Below are 21977 nucleotides of genomic sequence, written 5' to 3' on the forward strand. Positions count from 1 at the left end.
GGGTTGCTGTTTCCCATATGTAGTACTTTACATTTGTCAATATTAAACTTCATTTGCCACCTCGAAGCCCATCTGCTCAACCTTTCCAAATCCTGTTGCAGCAGCATAGTGTCAGTAGTGTCCTTGACAACCCTGCCAACCTTTGTATCGTCTGCAAACTTGGACATTAAGCCTGATATACCATCATCAATATCATTTATAAATACAGAAAACAATAAAGGCCCCAATACTGAACCCTGAGGGACTCCACTAATAACATTAGTCCACGATGAGCAGTGTCCATTGATTACCACTCTCTGTCTTCTCCCCCTCAACCACCCCTTTATCCATAGCAGCAACTTGCCTCCAATGCCACACTGCTCCAATTTGTGCAGCAGTCTTCCATGTGCAACAGTATCAAAAGCCTTTCTAAGATCCAAGTATATAATATCAAAGTTATTCCCTGCATCCAGTTCTTTTGTGACTGCATCATAGTATCCAATCAAATTGGTCAGGCAAGACTTCCCCTTAACAAAACCATGCTGTGTCCTAGCTATAACTGAAGTCTTGTCTAGATGATCCTGCAGTGCTTCTTTCACCAGTGCCTCCATTAATTTTCCGGGAACAGAAGTTAAACTCACAGGTCTATAATTACTTGTGTCAGCCTTTGATCCCCCTTTGTGAATTGGGGTCACATTTGCACATCTCCAGTCAATGGGTACCTCCCCTGAGTCCAAGGAAGCTCTCATAATTATGGCTAAGGGTTTGCTTACCTCCTTTGCTGCCTCCTTTAATATAACTGGATAGATCCCATCCACCCCAGGTGCCTTTCTTGTGTTTATCTTCAACAATTCCTCCTCCACTTTGCTCTCAGTTATTACAAGATTCTCTAGCTTACTGCTAGAGTTGAATACACCTCTGGCATTCCCCTCGCTGAATAACTCCTCATGTGTGAATGTCGATGCAAAATATTCATTTAGTTTGTTAGCTACCCGAGCAGGGTCATCAACAGTTGACCCATCGATCTCAAGTGGACCAATCTGATTCATCCCCTTCCTTCTAGAGTTTACATAAGTAAAGAACTCTTTGCTGTTTTTCTTCGCATCCCTTGCCAAGGATCTCTCGTAATCTGCCTTCGCCTGCCTAACCTCCTTTGTAACTTGGTTACAGATCAACTTGTATCTATCATAGGCATCCGTGTCACGTGTTAATTTGTATGTATCCCATGCATTTTTCTTCTCTGCCATATGCCTCATTAGTTCATCTGACAACCATTTAGGCCTAAACCTTGAACAATATTTCTTAGTTGGTATGTAAAGCCTAGTAGCTTCCACGATAAGTTCTTTGAATGCTTCCCATTTTGAATTTGCTGTTGGCAATATCATCAGTTGATCCCACTGTATAGAATTTAAATACTGTCTCAGTCCATTGTAGTCGCCTTTACGAAAGCAATACCCCTTCCCTTTACCCCTAATGGTAGTTACCTCTTTGAGTAACTCCCACTTCAGCACACTGTGATCACTGCCACCAAGTGGTTCATTTATCTGCAGATTCTGAATGCATGAAGAATCACTACTGATAATCAAATCAAGAGTATTACTCCCTCTAGTTGCCTCCCGAACATGCTGATGTAGAAAACAATCATCCAATAAATCCACAAAAGCCTTGCTACTGTGTGAGTGACCAGCCCCCAAATTCCAGTCAATATCTGGGAAATTAAAATCCCCCATTATAAGACTCTCTGATTTACTGGCCCACTCTATTTCTCCGAACAGTTTCTTATTATACTCATCAGAGTCATTAGGCCTATAGCACACTCCTACTCTCAATTTTGATCTCCCAATGCTTATGTCACACCAAACTGACTCGACACTGCACTGTCCAGCGATGTCGACTGGCTTCACTTCCTTGGATTTTATGTGTTTCTTAATTAATAGCATAACCCTCCTCCCTTCCTATCCTGTCTATCCTTTCTGTACACATTGTACTCCCCAAATTCCAGTTCTGCATTTCTTATATCTGTGTGACACCACGTCTCTGAAATCCCCACAATATCTGCCTTTGATGTTTTGAGCAATACCTCAAATTCATCAAATTTATTTACTAAACTCCTAGCATTGGTGTACACACAAGTATACATGCACCTGTTCTTTTTCTTAGCTACCCTAACACAACCCATGTGTTTACTTGTACCCCAATGATTCCCAGCAGTCTCTGAAATATCCTGCATCTTATTTTCCAGGCTGCGGCTCATTCCAATAGAAGCAGTGCAAGAATCACTTTCACCTCTGCCAGTGGCTACTGTTAATCTATTAGTCCTTGTATCCCCCCAATCTAGCAGTTTTCCGACCCACCTAACATTGCCTCGATAGCATCAGCAAACATTCTTGCACCCTTTCTATTTAAGTGTATCCCATCCCTGTAGAAGCAGTCTCTCCTGTTAACAAGTACAGACCAGGCTGAAAAAAATTCTACCCCTTGAGCCCTGCACAATCTTTCCAGGGCCGAATTGATTGACAGGGCTCTCATCATATACTCCCTCCTATCGTGTCTGGGCAGAATTGCAGACACTTTCAATTTCAACCCTAATTCACGGCTTTTTTTCATCAGTGACCTGTACTTGTCAAGTAATTCCGCCGGTCTCCTACTCTTAATGTCATTAGTGCCAACGTGTACAACTATATCACCTTTTGTGCCCTTAAAAGATGATATCCGCTCTACAACGTCATCAACTTTTGCCCCTGGCAGACATACCCTGGTCCTATTCCACCTATCCTTTTTACAAAGCATGTTTCCCGTTTCCCTGACAATAGAGTCACCAACAACTACTAGTTCCTTTGGGACCAGCGCATTCTGCCTTGGGGGTTGCCGCTGTGTTCCGCGATGACCAAGTGCAAGCTCTGGCATTGGTGTGGGCAGCTGAGAGCTTGATGGGCCCCTCACTTGTAATCCTTCGAGGGCATCCACCCTATCCTTCAAGCTCTCATATAGGCCCATAACAACGCTGAGTTGTCGCCTTATCTCCTTACACTCCTTGCATCGCACACACACAAAGACATCCCCCATGGCAGTATCATGTCCCATACTTGACTGCTCCGCAAACATCAAGCAAATAGTGCATCTTACAAGGCTGTGATTCAGAGGACAACTGCCCCCCTCAGTTCTCCCCTGGGCCACAGCATTCCCATTAGCTTGAGCCCTTTGCTTTGCTGCTCTGGTTTGAGTCATGATTTAGATTTACTTTCAATAAAATTTCAATTTCTGTACAAAATTAAATCCTAAACTTGTATCCAAACACAGTTATAACGCTATATTTATGTTTCAGTAACGAGTGTTATCTACGGAATATTTACGTTTCAGTAACGAGTGTTATCTACGAAATATTTACGTTTCAGTAACGAGTGTTATCTGCGAATTAGTAGCTGAATTGACTGCTGTGTTGAAGGACAACTGGATGAAAACACCGCTTTCTGTTATGAAAAATTGTTTCGGAGTCTATCAGCGAGAACAGCAGGCAGTTAAGACCGTAAGTCGCTACATTATTAAATATTATATCAATAAAATTTTCTTTGAAACATGCAGGTTACTGAATGTACAGATTTCTTTTTGGCAATAGTGTATACACAAGTAAGAAAGTGAGGGAAAAAAAAAAAGTGAACTGTAGCCATTATCAACCCACTGCAGGATGGAAACCTCCTCAACTATTCATATTGAGGGAAATGGACCATAATTTGCCACGTTGGCCCAGTGGGGTTGGCAAATCGACCGTATTTAGCAGTCAGGGGATTGAACCCCTGTCTACTGCACTCCCGTTCTGACCAATCGGCTACGGGCCCTTGATCAAATACTGAACACAGTAATGGAACTACAGTTATCAACCAATCAGATATGAAGGCATTCATATCACAGCCCAAATTGGAAATATTCTTATTCGTTGAATATATTTTAGTCCATGCTATGAAACATATCCTTGACTGTTCACTATTTCCGGCTAGATCTGCATGTTTCCAAACGTACCTACGAGTACAGGGTGTTTAGAATTAAATCAAACCCTGAGAAATTATTCAAACTTGATTTGTCTACTTAGAAGTGGCACATTTCTCGATTTTAAATAAATTCCTTAATCCCATTATTTAAGTTTTTATACAGTTTTTTCTTGCTTCTCTAATAAAAAGTCTAAATTTGGTTGCTACAGCACTTTTGTCAATAAAATTAATTCCAATAATTATTCTATTGACTACCCATCAACCTTCGTGATACTACAAAGACACCAGGCTATGTTCGATGAGTCCCCAGTCTACCAAATACTCTTCAAACTGTGTTTCTGGTAAATCATATTGAGGGGATACTCCTTGTTTGTGGTATTAATTGCATATTATTCAATTTTTTTTACTTATAAATCTTGTTTATACTCCGGCACCAGGTCAGTGGCGTTTACAATAAATCGTCAATGCAACTTTAATTGTATTTAGCAGTCACGGGCTTGAACCCGGGTCCACTCGCATGCTACTGCACTCATCGTTCCTGTCCATTCGGCTATGTCAGGCCTAAAATGTTCTTGTTTAAACTTCGGCACGACCATCAGGTCAGTGGAGTTTAAAATCAATACAAACATTAACCGTATTTAATAGTCACGTGCTTGAACCCCAGTCCACTCAGAGAGCGCTTGCTACTGCACTCTCGCTCCTGACCACTCGTCTACGTATTATGAGTGTGCCATTTCAATTACAAAATTGCTATATCCTTGTTTGTTTTGATCAATGTATTTTTTCAGGGATTACATCTGTTATCAATCAAATATAGAAAACCGGCCTCGCTTCAACTCTTTAGGTTAGATGTGTGTGCGCGCGCTTTACGTGTCACAGCAACTAAGGTTATGAGGCGTGGGTATATTGTGTGTAATTGCGTGCGTGTATCCGTCGGTCGGTTTGCTGGACGAAAAACCTGAATTTCCAGGAGAGAAAAAAAATAAAAAATAAATAAAAATAAAAGCCCATAAAAATTCCTCGCGTCATACATTGACAGTATTTGAATTCAGGCGTTTTCCACCTGGTGTAGAAGGACGTTGATTATATCTATTGTGCTACTTACGAGGGCACTTCACCTGAACGTTAAAGCCTATTGACATTAACATTGTGTATTTTTGTTGAAGATTGGTACAAAAACAAAAACAAACCTTATATCAGGGCCACTAAGGGCTATCTTATCTGCTCATGCGTATTATTTCCATAAATTGTGTGTTCTCTGGTCAAAAAACACTAGTTTCTCTGAACCTTGCTCTCCACACCTGAGACCAACTAACTCAGCCAGAGAATGAAAAAAGCCCCTAAACGTTTCTCACCTCGTTTGACGGGATTCAAACCTGGGCTATCAACTTGCTGAACAATATTAATGGGCAAAAAGAGTTTCGTTATGCAGGTCAATAAATAAAGGACAACTATCGCTTGTTAATCTCTTTTATTTGTTCAAATTTATTACATTAAAACACCTCTCTTTTTCTCTCTCTATCTCGCGCACAAACTCACACACATACAGACAGGCTCACCCAAGTTAAACCTAACCATAATATTCAACATTATATATATATGTATATATTAACAGTCATTTTTTGCTTTAGCATAGCGTTCCGGGGGTCGACTTATTTCCGTTTAGTTGGCTGTACCATAAATTGAGATTTTAATACAGTGTAGAAAAGCCAATCCCGATGCAGCTAGCATAAACCCAATTATCCCATTCTTTGGAGAAGTCAACTAAAGGAGTCTGCGAAACCCAGCACAGACAAATATACAAAAATAGTCTTTTAAAAAACAAACAAAGGCTATATTAGTAAATATTAGCAAAAAGAGATTGATATTTATATATCACAGTTATTTCCAACTTGTCACGGCATCTTACCACAGCCTCTAATCAGAACTTTGCACCCCAAGACTTCTTAAGGCCATTTTACATAGTTTCTTTAAAAGATATTTCGAAAATATAAAAACAGCACAAAACAAAAACGCTAATAAAATTTGAAGTTATGAAAACAAAACAAAAATACTGATAATCACGGAATAAACGAATGCATTTGTAGATACGAAACTTTTCTTTCTTTATAAATGCATGGCATAAACGATATAAAACTGCCACTCACTGGGTCCTTAATGGTAACATTTTATTTATGCAGTTTTATTTAAACTAAAAGACATTCTTTTCAGTATTGGGTATGCAAGAACAAGCGGTCAGAAAACAAGCCCGAACTGAAATATAATTGGCCAATAAAACGAAAGCGGAGTTTGAAAAAAATCGATACTCCACATTTGATCAAGGAAAAAATACTCCAAATAGAGAAAAAATATTAAATATATTTTAAACAAAATATATTAAAATAAAAATTAGAAGCTTGCTAAATAGCTGTTGATTAAAATAACGGTCAAAGACAGTTAAAGATCATCTCACGTCCTTCATTGAGCAATATTGGACAGCGTAACGAATTCCTTTGCACACCCAATGGTTATAAACGACTACAATTCGCAACTTTTAGTCACTTTTTTGATAAAGATAGCGAGTTGGGTGTTAGTATGTACACCAGTCTTGGAATACCGAGAACCTATTCTTCGTGACTGTGTGTGGGTGGCAAGCACAGTCGTGGGAGGACCTAGTTTTTGGTCCTGCGTTCTTTATTTTCATTTCAACATAGGTCTGAAGTATACCCATAATGGAATCAAGTCAAACTGGAATATTTCTTTACTGTCCGAATATCTTGTATCGAGATCGTCAATGTTGAATGTTTATTTAAATTATTCTTCAATGTAATCTTAAAAATCGCAGAAGAGGAAACAAAAAAAAAGAAAAAATCCTTTTGGAGAGTCGATGTTAAATTCATAGATATGAAATTAAGTATTTTCATTAACATAAATGGTAAAAACTAAAACCTAAACATGTAAATTCGTCAAGGTCTGGGTGGTGCTGTTTTCAGTTCTGACAAAAAAAGGGGGAGGGGGGAAAGAGTCACTTCAAAAGAGAAATAAGAAGCCAAAGAAAATATTTTAGCTTTTAACCACTTTGATTCTAACGCAAGATTAACCAAGCTTGGCACACGTTACAGAAGAGTTATAATAAAACTGTCACTCTATTTCGCCAAAATAGGCAGTTCTAGAGGGTACATCATGCATAGCATTTCAAATGAGGCTTTAAAATCATACAAAACTGTGATGTTTAGTTTTACGATTTGACCAGTTCTTATTTAAACTGTTTTATGAATAATTCCACCACCGAAATTAAGGCATCACTGCTTTATACGCATGGCTGATAATACTGCAGTGAGATACTGCTATATAATGCATTGAGAAGTCACTACTGAATACCATTATGGTTTATCAAAGAACTTTTACCAACTGAGAAAAATCCATTGAACAAATATCGAGGGACAGTTCGATATCGTTTTCATAATAGAGGCATTCTGGACGGTTTCATGTCCGCACTTTCTGTGATAGCATCTTTAATGGCACGAGGCATTTTGGTGGCAAAAAAGCATTGCCCACACTAACATTTCGGAGATATTTTTAGAGCGCCAACAGTTCTGGATGGATGACATTCAACTGAGGAATTATATCGTAGCTAATCGCTACTTTCACGTGATAAAAATATCTTGAAAATGCACTTAAAAGTAGTGGTCAGTTCAAGCTATCAAAACAAAATTTATAAAAAAAAATGCATCCCATGAATAGTACATGATTTGGAAGACAGTTTGTTCTCCAGAAACAACACAAGAATCACGTCCTTCCTCCACGTTGTATTTCGGTGTCTTTTGGCACAGTTCGTCAAACACGGAGTCACACAAATTCAAACCGGTTTCTGAGGATTAGGATTGATTAACTACAGCTTTACGAATTAGAAGAACCACAACGCCTTCGGGAATTTTCTTTAGGTAACTCCAAGCTTCGGTTCTTGTCATAGATGTGACCGACTGCCCGTTCACAGACAGAATTTCGTCTCCAACTTCTAATTGGCCATCTCTATCTGCAGCGCCACCTGGAAAGAAAATCAAAATTTAATATGATGTAATTGATACGTGAAATGTTTTAAAAGAGCTGGATTTCGCATTCCTTTTTAGCGCATAATTTTCTTTATGCCAAAGTTCCTTTAATAACATTTTTTTCGAGGATAATTTTTTTTCAGGCGTGACTAAAAAGACTGAACCAGATTCTAAAAGGAGTTTAATATAAACTCGTCATCGATTAGGAATCTATAAGAAAGATTACTGGAAGGGTCACTCCAATAGTAATTCTTCCAACTTTTCCCTGAGAATATTTCCACACATTTGTGCCCATATGGGAACAACGCCATCATATTACAAGGTCTGGGTTATACGCAAGAGAAAAAAGAACAGCCCTCCACTGCAACTGTTATCAATATTTATTGACTAGTTTGTGTGACTGATGTTGTACTTAGTACTAGAATGGGCAAGACGAGAGATTTCGGTTACTTCGAAACTGGCATGGTAGTCGGAACCATACGTGTCCGACTGAGTATCACTGAAACCCTGCTGGAAGCTTTCAAGTATGACTGTATCTTGGCTAAGAATGGTCCAATAACTAAATAACATCTAATCAATTGCGAACCACTTGGTTGAAAACAACTCGTTGATGCAAGAGGCTGACAAAACTTATGAAGTGTAACAGAAACACTGTCAAATAACAATCCAGTACAAGAGTGATAACCAAAGAGGCATTTCAGAACTCATACCTTGTCGCAGATGGGTATTACAGCCGAAGCCCGAACTGGGTTCTATTCCTGTCAGCAAAAACAAGAAAAAAGGTACAGTTACAGTGGGTTCAGAACACCAATACTGGACAGTGCAGAGGACTGAACGACGTTTCCTGGTCTGTTGAATTAGTTTCTGCTCTTTCACGCTGATGGGAGGACCAGAATATGGCAAAAACAGAGTAAGCTTATGGACCCATCCAAACGGATATCAACCATGTAGGCTGGTGCAACCATGTAAGGAGATTTTTCGTGATGCACATTGAGTCAATTGATACCAATGGAGAAACATGTGAACGCTACAGGTTATCTGTAAATTGTTTAGAACCAGGCGCATCCATGCATTACTGCAGTGCATCCGTAATCGAATGGGTTCTTATAACACTGAATGTCTTTATCTATCTCGGATGGTAAATTCTACTAATTTGTTCATGTTGTTATAAGTAGGCTTTTAGGCGCATCAGCAACTTAGGCCAAACTGCGCTGTATGTAACATTTCTGTAAATTGGTGTTCTGCGGTCGATTTGCTGTTTGCTGGACAAAATCCCAAGTTTCCGGGAGAAAATACCAAGCTACCTTCGCCAGAGACCGACTTCCTATCAGTAAATCCAGTCTTGCTATTTTCAAGAATCATAATGCGATTTCCACTGTTGGTCTGAAACCAGATCCTACATTTTTTGTCCTCCAAAAGTGTAGGACAAAAATTTTCGGGATGTTAACATGCTCCTATTTGTCTCCTTAAAAGCAGGTATTCCCGATGAATTTTTTTCGCTTTCTGTGTGAGAAAAATAACTCATCGCATCCAGATCTTATTGGCATAAAATAAATAAAACAACAAATAAATGTTATAATAACATTTTGTTTCCTTTTATACATTATTACCAAAATCAAATAACTTGTTATATATTTAGGAAAAAATACCATTTGAAAAAAAATATTGGATATATTCTCTAATAAAAATGCAAAACTAAAATTAAAAATATACTTTATGCACAAATTATGGGGGGTTCATTTCACTCGCGGTAGCTGAAAAAACGTTGGCGGTCCAGATGCAGACCGCACTCTACCAACTGATGACTCTCTGCCCTACAGCATTGCAAACACGCTCAATCGGATTCAAGTCCGCATATCTGGCTGCCCACTACGATGGCCTACAGCATTTTTGGCGGCATTAATGTGGGGATGAAACTTTGTTTCTACCACAGATGCAGGATTTTTTTGTTTAATCGACAAGAATCTGCTGGTTTCCACTTCCTGTTGATGAACGATCCATGAACCTCGTTATATCACCTCCCCGGAAAAAGGACGCATTATATATTTGTTTCTGCTCCCTGATTACAAAATGGCCAGTGTTATCTTTACACAATATCACCAGTACTTACCCTACGCAAACCGCATCCTCATTTGCTGACTGGCCTAGCAGAGAGCCGACTTGAACAGAAGAGTGGAACTTACATTTCAGTGTCGCCCAACAAGATATTTACATACACACATCTGGCTGGCCACTCCTGAAGAATATCTTCACTTTGGAGAATTCGTCAACCATGGAAACGAATTCTGGGCCTAGAGTTCCGGGATACCTCATATCGGATAAGGTATCTCGTTCTATGCTATTTATCTAGTAGTCAAGGTGCCCCCCCATAGAACATCAGACACTGCAGTGATAGTGCCCCTTTCACTTGATGTTAGAGGAATGGAAGTGTGTAGAACTACAGTTTTCTTCGGATAAGAATATATCCAAACAATCGGCAAGCTGGCATAACATTCTTTTTTGAGCTTCTGTATACAGTTTGATTTAAAACAATCGTTTCAGTATCTCTCCGGATAGTAGTCATCTTAGGATGTTGTAACTCTTTGCCAATCTTTAAAGCGGCCCTCAAGTTACCGCTCTTATTTTTCTATCATATTACCATTAACTTACAGTTATTATTTCTTGACAAGTTTAAGTTTCAAGCCACCTCAGCTTGCGAATATCTTACCAATAACCATCCAACGCTCCAAACCTCTGCGTTGTATTCTACAGAAAGTAAATTAAAAAAAAATAAAAATAACTTGGATAAGTTCTGTTACACTTTTCGCGAAATACTCGCCACAGGTACTTGAAAAACAAAGAATAAAAAATAGGTTTTATTTAGCAGTAAAATTGAGAGCGGGAAAAAAAATAAAAATTTGTTTATTTATTTTTTTTTATTCAAGAGAACACGAACTAACTTAGAATAAATAGGCTGTAAATTAAGCGTATTCTAGGTCTGGTTTTGTTTTCCGGGATGAAAAACTTGAATTTTCAAAAAAAAAAAAAAAGTCGCAATATTTCACCAAAAGTGTAACAGAACTTATCCAAGTTTTTTTTTTTAATTTACTTTCTGTAGAATACAACGCAGATGTTTGGAGCGTTGGATGGTTATTGGAGAGATTTTTGAAATTACTTGGATTCTTCTTTGTTTCTTCTCTGAAACAGTTTTGGAGAAATATTCGCGACGGGTATAATGGTGTTTATATAAGAAGAAAAACATGGTTGTGGGCATCAATGTACATTGAAGTTTAACGACTAAGACCCCTTGTGTATCTTCGAATGAAAAAAAATCCATCACCTCCATCGAACGCTAGCTAACTCAGCATCGCTGGAAAGTCAGTAATTAGTCGCAAGGACGAAGAACGTCCTTGGACTGTTTATATGCAATGAAATGTGGTCAATAGACCAGTCTATTAACTATACGTCAATGCATATTTTGTTGTTTAACAATACCAGCAATGAACTGAACATGGGCGTAGGCAAAAATCTTTCTGGAAAGGGGATGTGAGGGGGGTAACAAATTTAAAATGCTAATTACTATCTGCGTTATGAAAGCCAGTAGCTGTCCTGAATATGTATGAGTAGAATTACTTAGAATAAATAGGCTGTAAATTGCTCCTATTCTAGGTCGGTTTTTGTTTTCCGGGATGAAAAACTTGAATTTTCAAAAAAACATAAAGTATGTCGCATGAAATGCATTAGAGATTCAGAATCAATAATCGTGGAGTTAAAAATGAGAAACACTTGAAAGTGGCTAATTTTGTTACGCTTTTTTTTTTCTTGTAAAATGAATGTGCCAATATTCATCAAACATTTGTTGCTTTTAGCGTTTTCCATTCCTACTCCACAGTTCATTTTCCTGATTAGAAAAAAAACTTCATCTCACTTACTTTTAAATATTCGTTTGATGCACAGAGGTCTGTCCCCAAGGGGAGATTCTTTTCCACCTTCAATGTAAAAACCCAGACCGTTGCTGTCCTTTTGTAGCAGCACCCTCATGATGTGTTCGGTGCCTGAAAAAAAAAAAAAAAAAAAAAAAAAAAAACTGAATTAATGAAAAACAACCCACTGTCCAAAATAATTTATGAAAAAGACGAAAGTTCACATACAAAAGAAAAAGCTAATGCTAAATACTGACAATTTTAAAAGACTAATAATTGTAAAACAAATTACAAATGCTTTCAAGCAGTTTAATAGTGGATTTGACTTAAACGAGAAATTTACACTTGTTGTTGCTGTTGGGTTCTAGGAGCATCGGCAACTAAGGCCATGTTGCTCTGTGTATACTGTCTGTAAATTGCGTGTTCTGTGGTCGACTTTGTTTGTAGGACAAAAAAAAAGCGAGTTTCCGGGAGGAAAAACCACGCTACGCTCGCCTGAGAGCGACTAACTCAGCCACATTGTGAAAAAGACCTATAAAAATTCCTCCTGTCGTCGACGCGATTCGAACTCTGGTCTTCTCCAGCTGGTGTTAGAAGGACTCCGATTGTATCAACTGTACTACGCACGAGGGCAAATTTACGCTACAAAGCTTTCCAATTTAGCTGTTTAGTTTCGTAAAGAATTCAGTTTCATTTCCTTAGTTATCTCTGAAATTCATACATTCATATACAGGAATTTCGCTAGTAGAGAAAAGGAGGTGATTATCCCTTTGTATAAGGCAATGGTCAGACCATGCTTTGAGTACTGCGTACAGGTCTGGAGGCCTCATTTTAGGATGTAGAGTTGCTTGAGCGAGTACAGAGAAGGGCAACAAGATTGGTCGGGGGAACGAAGGGGTCCTCTCACCAAGAAAGGCTTAAGGTTCTGCAAATTGCAGCGGCAAGAGACTAGGCACCTGCGAGGTGGTCTGATTGAGGTGTATAAGGCCTTGAATGGATTGAGCAGGCTCAATAATGATGGGATTCTTCCTCTTGCTCAGATTACGAACTTGAGGGGGCATAAATTCAAGTTGAGGAAAGGCAGTTGTAGAATATATGTGCGAAAATGTACCTTTAGTTAGCGGGTAGCTGATTGCTGGAACAGACTTCCATCTGTCGTTGTTGAAGTTGATAGCTTAAATAAATTCGAGGAGGAATTTGAAAGTAAAAGGGTATGCGCCATCACTGTACTTTACTTGCAGCGCCATAGAGTTATTATTACTTAAGGTCTTTTTTCTTTTTTTTTTTTTTTTTTGGATTCTAAAGAAGAAACCACGAACCTCATTTATCTTCGGGAAGGTTTAAAATGAAAACAGTTTAAGACAAAAAATCAACAGACAAATATAAAAAAGGCTCTTTCGATATACTGCACTTTACAGTTCAGATTTTTATTAATTTATTTTAAAGTAAATTTTAATTTTGAGAAGCTGAAATGGAAAAATAATTTCTGCTCCAGTTTATTGTAATTCGCGAAGATTATTATATATTAAATCATTTTCATAACAAATTTCATAGATGTCGTTTTCTATTGCAATGTTTACTGATAGAGCAGACGACAGATGTACTTTCCTAGAACTGACACTTGAACAAAAATTCTACTTACCCTGCCTTGTCACGTTACATTCTTCGGTGGCAAATTTTGCATTTCCGTCATGGCGGTTTACAGATACATCATTTCCTGGTTCCTGTGTTGCAATTTTGCATCTTCCTGTATTTCCATTCGCTACATTATCTTGTCGTTGTCGGGAGAGAACAAGAACTACCTCGGGTCTTGGAGCTTTCAATATTTCTAGAGCTTCTCTGTGAGTTATACCTTTCAAATGGCGGCCATTTATAGAAATTACGCGGTCACCTTTTTTTATTCGGCCGTCCCTGTCCGCAAGGCTACCAGAAATCACCTTATGTACCTAAACAGCATGCCATACAAAGCATCAATTAGAAATTTGCTATTCAAAAAGAAATTTAATTACAATCAGAATACAAAACCGGTAATATCATTTGAAGAAACAGCACTGCAAGAAAGTAGTATTTACAAACCTGTTATAAAGCCGGTTTGTAACATAAAAGTATGCAAATTGACACACAAATGCAAGTAAAATGAAATATAATTAATATAATAAGGAATATTTTTGTCTGGTAAGGCGTTAATGTTTGCGTTAAACAAATACTCTACGTGACGCTAGCAGTACAATTAAATTTACTTCAAACTGGCACACGAATACACTAGTGTCCAAAAGTTAAGCGACACACGAACACAAAGAAACATTTCGCAATATAGTGAAACATAATTGGTCAAATAGATAATGGTGTTAATGCTGTAGTGTGATCTCTCTCTCTCTCTCTGCGATTATTTTCATTTTCAAAGATTATTAAACATTTGAAAGCAAAATTATTCAAAGTATGTTACTTCACGTGGCTTAATGTAGTCTGCTTATTACATGTTGAATGAACCGAACTATATCCAGAACTAAATATTAAAGTGTGCAGGATTTGTGAAATAATAATTGTACCAAGAATAGGCCTCATCGGAAATGGAGGAATTCTTAAAGGCCTCTTCAACTGGACACCAAAAGAAATCTTCTCCCCCCCCCCCAAAAAAAAAACAAGCATACGAAAATGCCACGATTTCGCGGAGTTGGAGAGAGCGACGATTAACTGATTCCAAGATGTTTGAATCTTCCATTAGCTCGCTCACCAAAAAAGTAGTCTAATATATTTCTCAAGAGTTTTTGCAAAGTTATGGACTGGTAAACCGAGGGCAAAACGGCCAGCCATCATAAGAAATGCGGTAGAACACGAAAAGTGGTTGTACGGGGTGAGGGTTCAAGATATTCCTCTACCACTTGAGCTATGTGCAGTGGCGTTGTCATGCATGAAATGAAAATCTACGGTACCCCCATCAAAAACATGAAGCAGCCGTTGATCATTATTCCGCTCCACACGAGAACTGTAATGTGACCTATCTGTCAATTCTTATAAAACTCCTATAAATGTCCCTTATACCTATCCGAAGTTTCTTGCTGTCTCAAAATTTCATAGTTATTCTATGGTACACAACCATACCAAAATTTGTCTCGCTTCATCCACAAGCTGCACGAGTTACACTACGTTTTCTAAGTGTTCTGTTAATTTTGTCTAGTAGTGTACAAGCCAGTGACTTTACAGACACTGGCCTCAGAATACAACCGAAGTAGTGCAATAACTATTATTTGGAGAGCGATGCAACTTAATTCCCACCGTTGGTAACAGTAAACGTTCAAGTCAACTCCTTCGCAAACAGACCCATATCACCAATCGATATTCAGTACAGGTGTCAGGAGCGTCGAGAGGATATGGTGGAGGAATTGTGGGGGCGGAATTGGAGTCGACGCACCCCTCCCTTTTCAGAGTCATCTTTCGCATAGTGATGTATTACAATAAAATGTGGATTAAGAGCAATACATAGTAAACTGTAAACAAAGCAGCAAAAGTATAATTGTATCCCATTATATAGAGAATGGTCACGAAACAAAAATATAAGGTACGGGTAATGATGTGCCTATGTTTCATCTTTCTTATCAATTTTACATGTGTACATGGGAGGTTTATCGATTCTATGCGTATATAATCAATACGTAATAGAACCATTCGTTGCTGCCTGTCTAATACTGTTCAGCAAATTGCTTTTTTTTTTTTTTTTTTTTTTATAAATAATGATTCAATATGAAATTGCGTTTGCTATAAGAAACTGACAATTTCGAAAATTTACTTTCGAGCACTCAAAAAGTAACTCCCAACGTATAATAAGTTATAAATATACTATAACTACTTCATGACTTTTTAACCAAAAACACGTGCTTTTAATTCAATTTTAAGACTTCAGGCTCCACTTTATAAGTTGATCTTACGATTTTAGTCGAGTTTTTAAACGACTTATACGCTGAAACATACGGTATTATGTTACAGGTCTAACAACTGTTTTACGTCTAGCGCTCATTGGATATCTTGAACAGCAAAGTAAAGGAGTACAATATGAAGATTAACAGCAAGAAAACCAAGATAAGACTAATTTCAAAGGGGCCAGGAAGAAGAATCAATGTAACATTAGATGGAATAATATTGGAACAGGTGGACAGTACAGATACTTGTGAAGCATGATGATAGAAAATGGAAAAAGCCTGGAGGAAATAAAACCAAGAATTACAATGGGCAAAGAGGCATTTAGTAATAGAAAAGAACTATTGAGAAGAAATTTCAAGAATGAATTAAGAAAGCAAATGGTGAAAACATTAATATGGACTGTTGGACTATATGGCTCAGAGACATGGATACTAGGAAGAGAGGAGATTAGACGGCTACAAGCATTCGAGATATGGGTGTGGAGAAGAATGGAAAGGGTGAAATGGATGAGTAATGAGGAAGTTTTGAGGAAAGTAGGTGAAGAGAAAGCATGTTGAGGAAAGTGATTGAGGGAAGAAAGCTGTTGGGAGAAGGAGAATTGGAATGATGGATTGGATGGGAAGATGTAATCATGCAGGACTTAAAAGGAAAGCACAAGATAGAGAAGCATGGCTTCAGTGGAGCCCTGAACCTGCCTGTGGGCTGAGAACTTCAGTCAAAGCCACTGAAGAAGTGGTAAGAAAATTCCACGAAACGTTTGAGTCTTAGGCCTGAGTGTTTTATTATCTTCAAATACCCAAAACTGAATTTATAAGGAACTAAAAAATTCTGCGTTTTCCACAATCTCGTCTAGACAAGCAGAGATAAAACGCATTACAGTGCCAATACTTATTTCGTTAATTTCTAGATTGCGCAGAATCTCTATTATTTAATGAAAAATCATTGTACTGAGTATATCAATAAAAGATACGTAATTTATTACATGTTTCACTGGCGATCTGCAGGCGTTTATGAATTCAGTGCCTGCGGGCCCCAATATCGTATGTCCAGGCCAGGGTAGCAAAACAAACACATACTAATGCCAAAACGGGATCCGTAAACATCGCAAGCAATCAAACAGAGCGTTACGACGAATTTATCTTATCGCAATAGTAATCCACACAGCAAATTGGTAGCTGAGACTCGATTTTATATCCGGAAATTGCGAAGCAGTCCAGAAGGCCAAACGTGCATTCACCGTGAGAGGCAGTTCACGTGACAAAGCTAAATTCCAACTACCGTAGCACGCTCTCACATTCATGGGACGGACAGTTAATTTCCTTAGTACGGCCCGCATAATACATATCGAAATACGGAAGTAGCACCGTACCAAATGATAGGATTAGAATCAGAAGTTTTTCATTTACAATGGTGATGAGTTTTGTATTCGGAACTGTGGTTGGAATCGATTCACTGTGAATCGATTCAGCGTGGATAAATAATTATCTGCAAATTTAATTTCTAGTTACTAATAACTTTAATAACGTCATTAACTATTTTATTAATTAAAAGCAAATAAAGTTCATACGTACGAAATAATTATAGCGTAAAATTATAATATGAATGATTATATAAATATTTACACTAAATACTTGTATTTACCTGATTTAAAAAGTTTTGTTTTTTCTCCCCAATTTACGGGCTATATTTCGTCCTGATAGCCACCTATTTTATTTTGACTTATTTACTTGGCTGTTTTAGAAAAGTGCACCTAGGAAACTAAAGCCACGAGGCATCTATATATTGCGTGTAGTTTATGGTTGGTTTGCCTGTTTAGGAACAAGGAAAGTCTAAGTTTGTGGTAGTCGTTTTTCTATCATGGTTCAGAAAAGACAAACCACCTGAGAGATTCACTTGATAAATTTGTAAAATTTCAAGAAGGTATTTTTGACCCAAGTTCATTAAGAAGAATTTTAGGTATTACTTCCAACACGCTCTTCAAGTATGTCGGGTGAATTTTGAATTATCCTGTACATAGAATAAATCAATAAAACATTAAGACCCACACACGTTCTTTGCATGAAATATTTTCATGAAATCTTCGTTATATAGGGCGTACAGGTCCATTTATACAGACCTGGTTTCCTTTAACGTGGATTTCATCGAATCCTCATGACTCACAATGCAGAAATTTTACAAAAATAAAAGCTGGTTAATTAAATTCAACAATATGGGTGGGAAGGAACACAAAACACGAAAAGGGTTTCATGTAAATATTTCGAAATTTAACTTACCGTTATTTCTTTTACTTCGTAGTCCGATCCTCCAGCCAAGGTGATGCCAATGCTGCCTCCGGGCATCTCCCTGTGCAGCACGACCACATTGATTTCGTGTGCGGGAGTTCCGGCCTCCTCCAGTGACTGATTAGCTTCATCGATAAGCTGTTGTAGTTCTTGAGGAGAAATAAGGCTGGTCGTGGAAGCCAGTGAGGTCACGGAGCCATACTGATCTTGGGTCACAGAGTTCAACGACCCCACTGACCCATAACGGAGAGGGGTGCTTATATCTGATTCGCTAGCCGTCGAGTCAACTGATGATATCCTTCTGTGCTCTATTAAGGTGCTTTGACTCCGGCTGTTCCGTAATGGCAAAGTTCCGGGATCTTCGGTGGAACGCCGAAGAAATAGCTTAGACGAATTCGCAACGTTCTGACATTGCGTTTCAAAGGTCTTCCGGATGTCACTAACACTAATAGATTTATTGGACGACAGCGATCTCCCTCGAGATCCTAATAAATCCAGAGAGTCTCTACTGTATGCAGTTTTATGAAGGCTTTTACCAAAGTCTGTGTGCCCATTCCTCTTAAAATATCCTCCACTAATCCAGAGTGTGTCTAATTTGTTCTTATCCTCGATCAACGATAGAGGGCGTGTCATAGATGCTCTCCCTTCTCTCATCTTCACTCCATTTGCATGGAAAGATCCAGAAGGAGCACTTTTTTTCCGTTCTTGGATCACAGGTTCAGAATTCCTAGGCAGAAGAGACGGTGGAAGTTTCACGTTTCCATTCTGAGGATTTGATCTTTCCTTCTTTGTACATGTGGCAGAAACAGGTATGGGCGACTTAATTTCACGTGACTCAGCAGCTCTCTGTTGCCATTGTTCTGCCAAAGCTCTGAAATTGCGAACACTATCCGTACTGTCCATGCCATTACGTAATACTGTTCTTTGTTGGCTGAGGCGTCTAGGTTTCAAATCTGGATCGACAGGCTTTTCGCATGTTTCAGAGGGATCCTGCGAATCATCAGGTCGATACCTAGAACGATCACCATTATGCCTGGAAGGTGAACGGCATACTTTCTCTCTTACATTTGATGAAAGAGGTCTCTGGTTATTATGGGTCTCCTTCTCACGCCAGGACATATCCTCTCGGGATTCACCAAATCCATTAATAACCATTCCTGCATCGTTCTGAACTGAAAACCTCTGGGTTCCATTTGTACAAATATTTGAAGATTTTCTTTCTTGCATCTGAACGTTGTTTGTCACGTTTTCGTTGTGGATACCATTTGACCTTCTGGCATCAGCTCCAACACTTATAGGCTGTGCCCGGAACCTACCGACAACTTCCGGTGCTTTATCTGATTGTCTTGCTTGCACTATACTTCCACTTCCTTTTCCATCACTGGAATTCTTATCGTTGGGATCTTGGTTACCATAGGAACCCGGGGTGCCGATTAAACAGTCTAACCTTTGTAAAGCATTAACGTTATTTTCCTCAATAATTTTAGGACAACCATCACTGGACTTTGGACTACGAACAGTGTCGTAATTAAAGTTATCCTTTTCCATGTTATTGCTACAACTTTTCAGTAAACGTGTGTGCATTTTGTTAGAATTATTGGATATCTGAATATCGACACTGTCTGTTGGTGTACTGGCTGGTTCAATGTGCTTTTCTTGGTAAATATTCTCACCTTTACCTGAATACTGTTGATTAGGCAAGGCAGAGGGTGACTGAGATTCATCAATATTCTCTCCTTCGTATTCAGCATCTGACGAAAGTGATGGGGGTGACATGATAGGCTTTTCTGGCAGGACGGGGTTCACCGGTTTGCTATGAGACAAAGAAAACTGGAATATGTTTTGTTTTGTCGAGGACGAAGAGGCATTGGAACTACACACACTCGATGGTGATGAAGGAGGTGGAGATACTGGTGACGTAATCGAGGACGGTGGTGTGGGAGACAGAGAAGAGGACATCCCTCGAGGAAGTTCTAAAGTGCGACGTTTGAAAGCAGGAGAATACTTTGGTAAGGTAGAGCTGCCATTTTTCCACGGAGGTTCAGGCAAAAGGCTGTGTTTAGGTAGTTCAATTTCCTTATTCATTCTATTATCCATTTCTTCTTGGACTCCATTTGTTGATGCTCCAAGTACGCTTGTGGAAGAGTCACATTTTCCTCTGGCATTATTTAAGTTCGCATCAGTTTTTGTAGGTAAAACAGAATCTGAACTTACAATAGTTGGAAGAGCTTTTGTTAAAGACGAAAACTGGGGTGGTTTGTCAGGAATTATGAGTCCTTTGAGTTTAGATAAATTTTTTTTCGCATCTATAGCATTTAGCAATTTTTTATCCAATTCCTCTGAGCGCATGCTACTTGCTGTAAGAGTTCCAAAGCTATATTTTTTGGAGGTGGCGACATTTGAATTATTAGACATTTCATGTTGTTTTTCATTCTGTTCGTTGCTGGTTAAACCATTCATATGTGACATGAGAGCTCCTGTATTTGTAGGCATGGCTGAGACATTGCACATACTATATGATCGTCCATCGTTATTCAATGAAAAGTTTTCTTTTGGGTGAAAAGAAGCCAAATTGTTTCTATCAGAGAGCGAATCTATGGAAGTGGCATGCTTTATACATCGTTCCTCTTTTGAAACTGAAGATTTCTGAGGCTGAACAGTAGACTGGGTAACAGATTCTATTTCAGAAAACATTGCAATTCGGTCTTTAACACTTATGGGCTTTTCTTTATACCTACTGGGCAAAGTAGCCCACTTTCTTTCCTCTGATAGTAGCGACTCCTCACTCTTCCATCGTAAATGAACATCACTTTGCACTGAAGCTCTTTGATCTCGTATTACTGGATTGTTAGAGGAGAGAAGTTTTGCATTTTCACTAGTAAGTATGTAATTCACTTGTTCCCCTGCATTATTTACGTATGGAAAATCTGAATGCATCTTACTAAGTTCTCTGTCCGAACTGTGGTTTGAATATTTTCCTGAATTTATTGGCACGCTATAAGAGGGGGCAGATGAGGAAGAGGAAGTACAAGGTGGAGTAGACATTATTCCTGAAAGTGACGGAATAACATCAAGTTCATCTGCGGAATCCGTAGAAGTAGAGGTAACCCCCGTGTCGCTCCTACTTTCTCCGTCTGATTCAAGACCTCCTTGAGACTTAATATTAAACTGTCTCATCGTATTGTCCTGACAATCTACAGCTTCACCGGGAAATTCTGTATGCAGGAGCGTAGCAACTGGATCTTGAATATCTTCGAGGAATACTCCAGAATCTTCGCAAGCTGAATGTTTATCACTTATGACATCGTATATTTCATTAACGTCCTGAATTTGAGACTCAACAATGGCTGAGATTGGGTCAGCATAATTTGGAGGGAATTCATCTCCGTCTGGAGGCTGTCTTTTGAAGAGCGGTGGTGGAGAAAGGACATTCGTAGCAGGAATATCTTTTTTTAGTTGGAACATTATCTCCGGATCTTCATCTTTTTGAGATGTCGGAGCTGAAAGATAGAATTAAAACAAAATAAATAACCACACGATAAGATGGGTGTATTCTGGAGTGATGAAACATGATTGAAATTTAAATTTTTTTTTTTTTAAAAAAAGTGTCCCGTTTGTTTCAGTGAAACAGAACACGAACTTTTTAAATTTTTACTTGTATGACACTGTTAACAAAGCAGGCTCATAAAAAGTTTCTGTGCCTACAAAAACTTTAAATGCTAGCGATTACGTTATTTAACGAGTGGTGCATCCAGGTGCAAAAGAAGTAGATGGACAAAGTTCCTTTCTAACCTATTTCAATATAAATATTTAGTGAGCCAAATTATCAGTTTATCTATTTGGTAGTGGCCAAAAGAAAAACAAGCAAAAAGAAACGTG

The 21977-nt window shown here is 38.5% G+C and overlaps 1 protein-coding gene across 1 annotated transcript in view; it reads right to left on the reverse strand.

The window, feature by feature from the left end:
* Window positions 1–6391: 6391 nt before the first annotated feature.
* LOC150088793 (uncharacterized) overlaps window positions 6392–21977 on the reverse strand; it is a 152837-nt gene continuing 137251 nt past the window's right edge. Inside the window, exons 4-7 of the mRNA XM_090370327.1 lie at window positions 18090–21598; window positions 13541–13844; window positions 11908–12030; window positions 6392–7992 (exon numbers count right to left, since the gene is read on the reverse strand). Coding sequence (XP_090226453.1) covers window positions 7823–7992; window positions 11908–12030; window positions 13541–13844; window positions 18090–21598 — 4106 coding nt within the window. The 3' untranslated portion in view covers window positions 6392–7822. The remainder of the gene's footprint in view (window positions 7993–11907; window positions 12031–13540; window positions 13845–18089; window positions 21599–21977) is intronic.

This window comes from Mastigoproctus giganteus, chromosome 3, assembly GCF_048544385.1.
Source record: "Mastigoproctus giganteus isolate SK-2022 chromosome 3, ASM4854438v1, whole genome shotgun sequence".
Lineage (NCBI taxonomy): Eukaryota > Metazoa > Arthropoda > Arachnida > Uropygi > Thelyphonidae > Mastigoproctus > Mastigoproctus giganteus.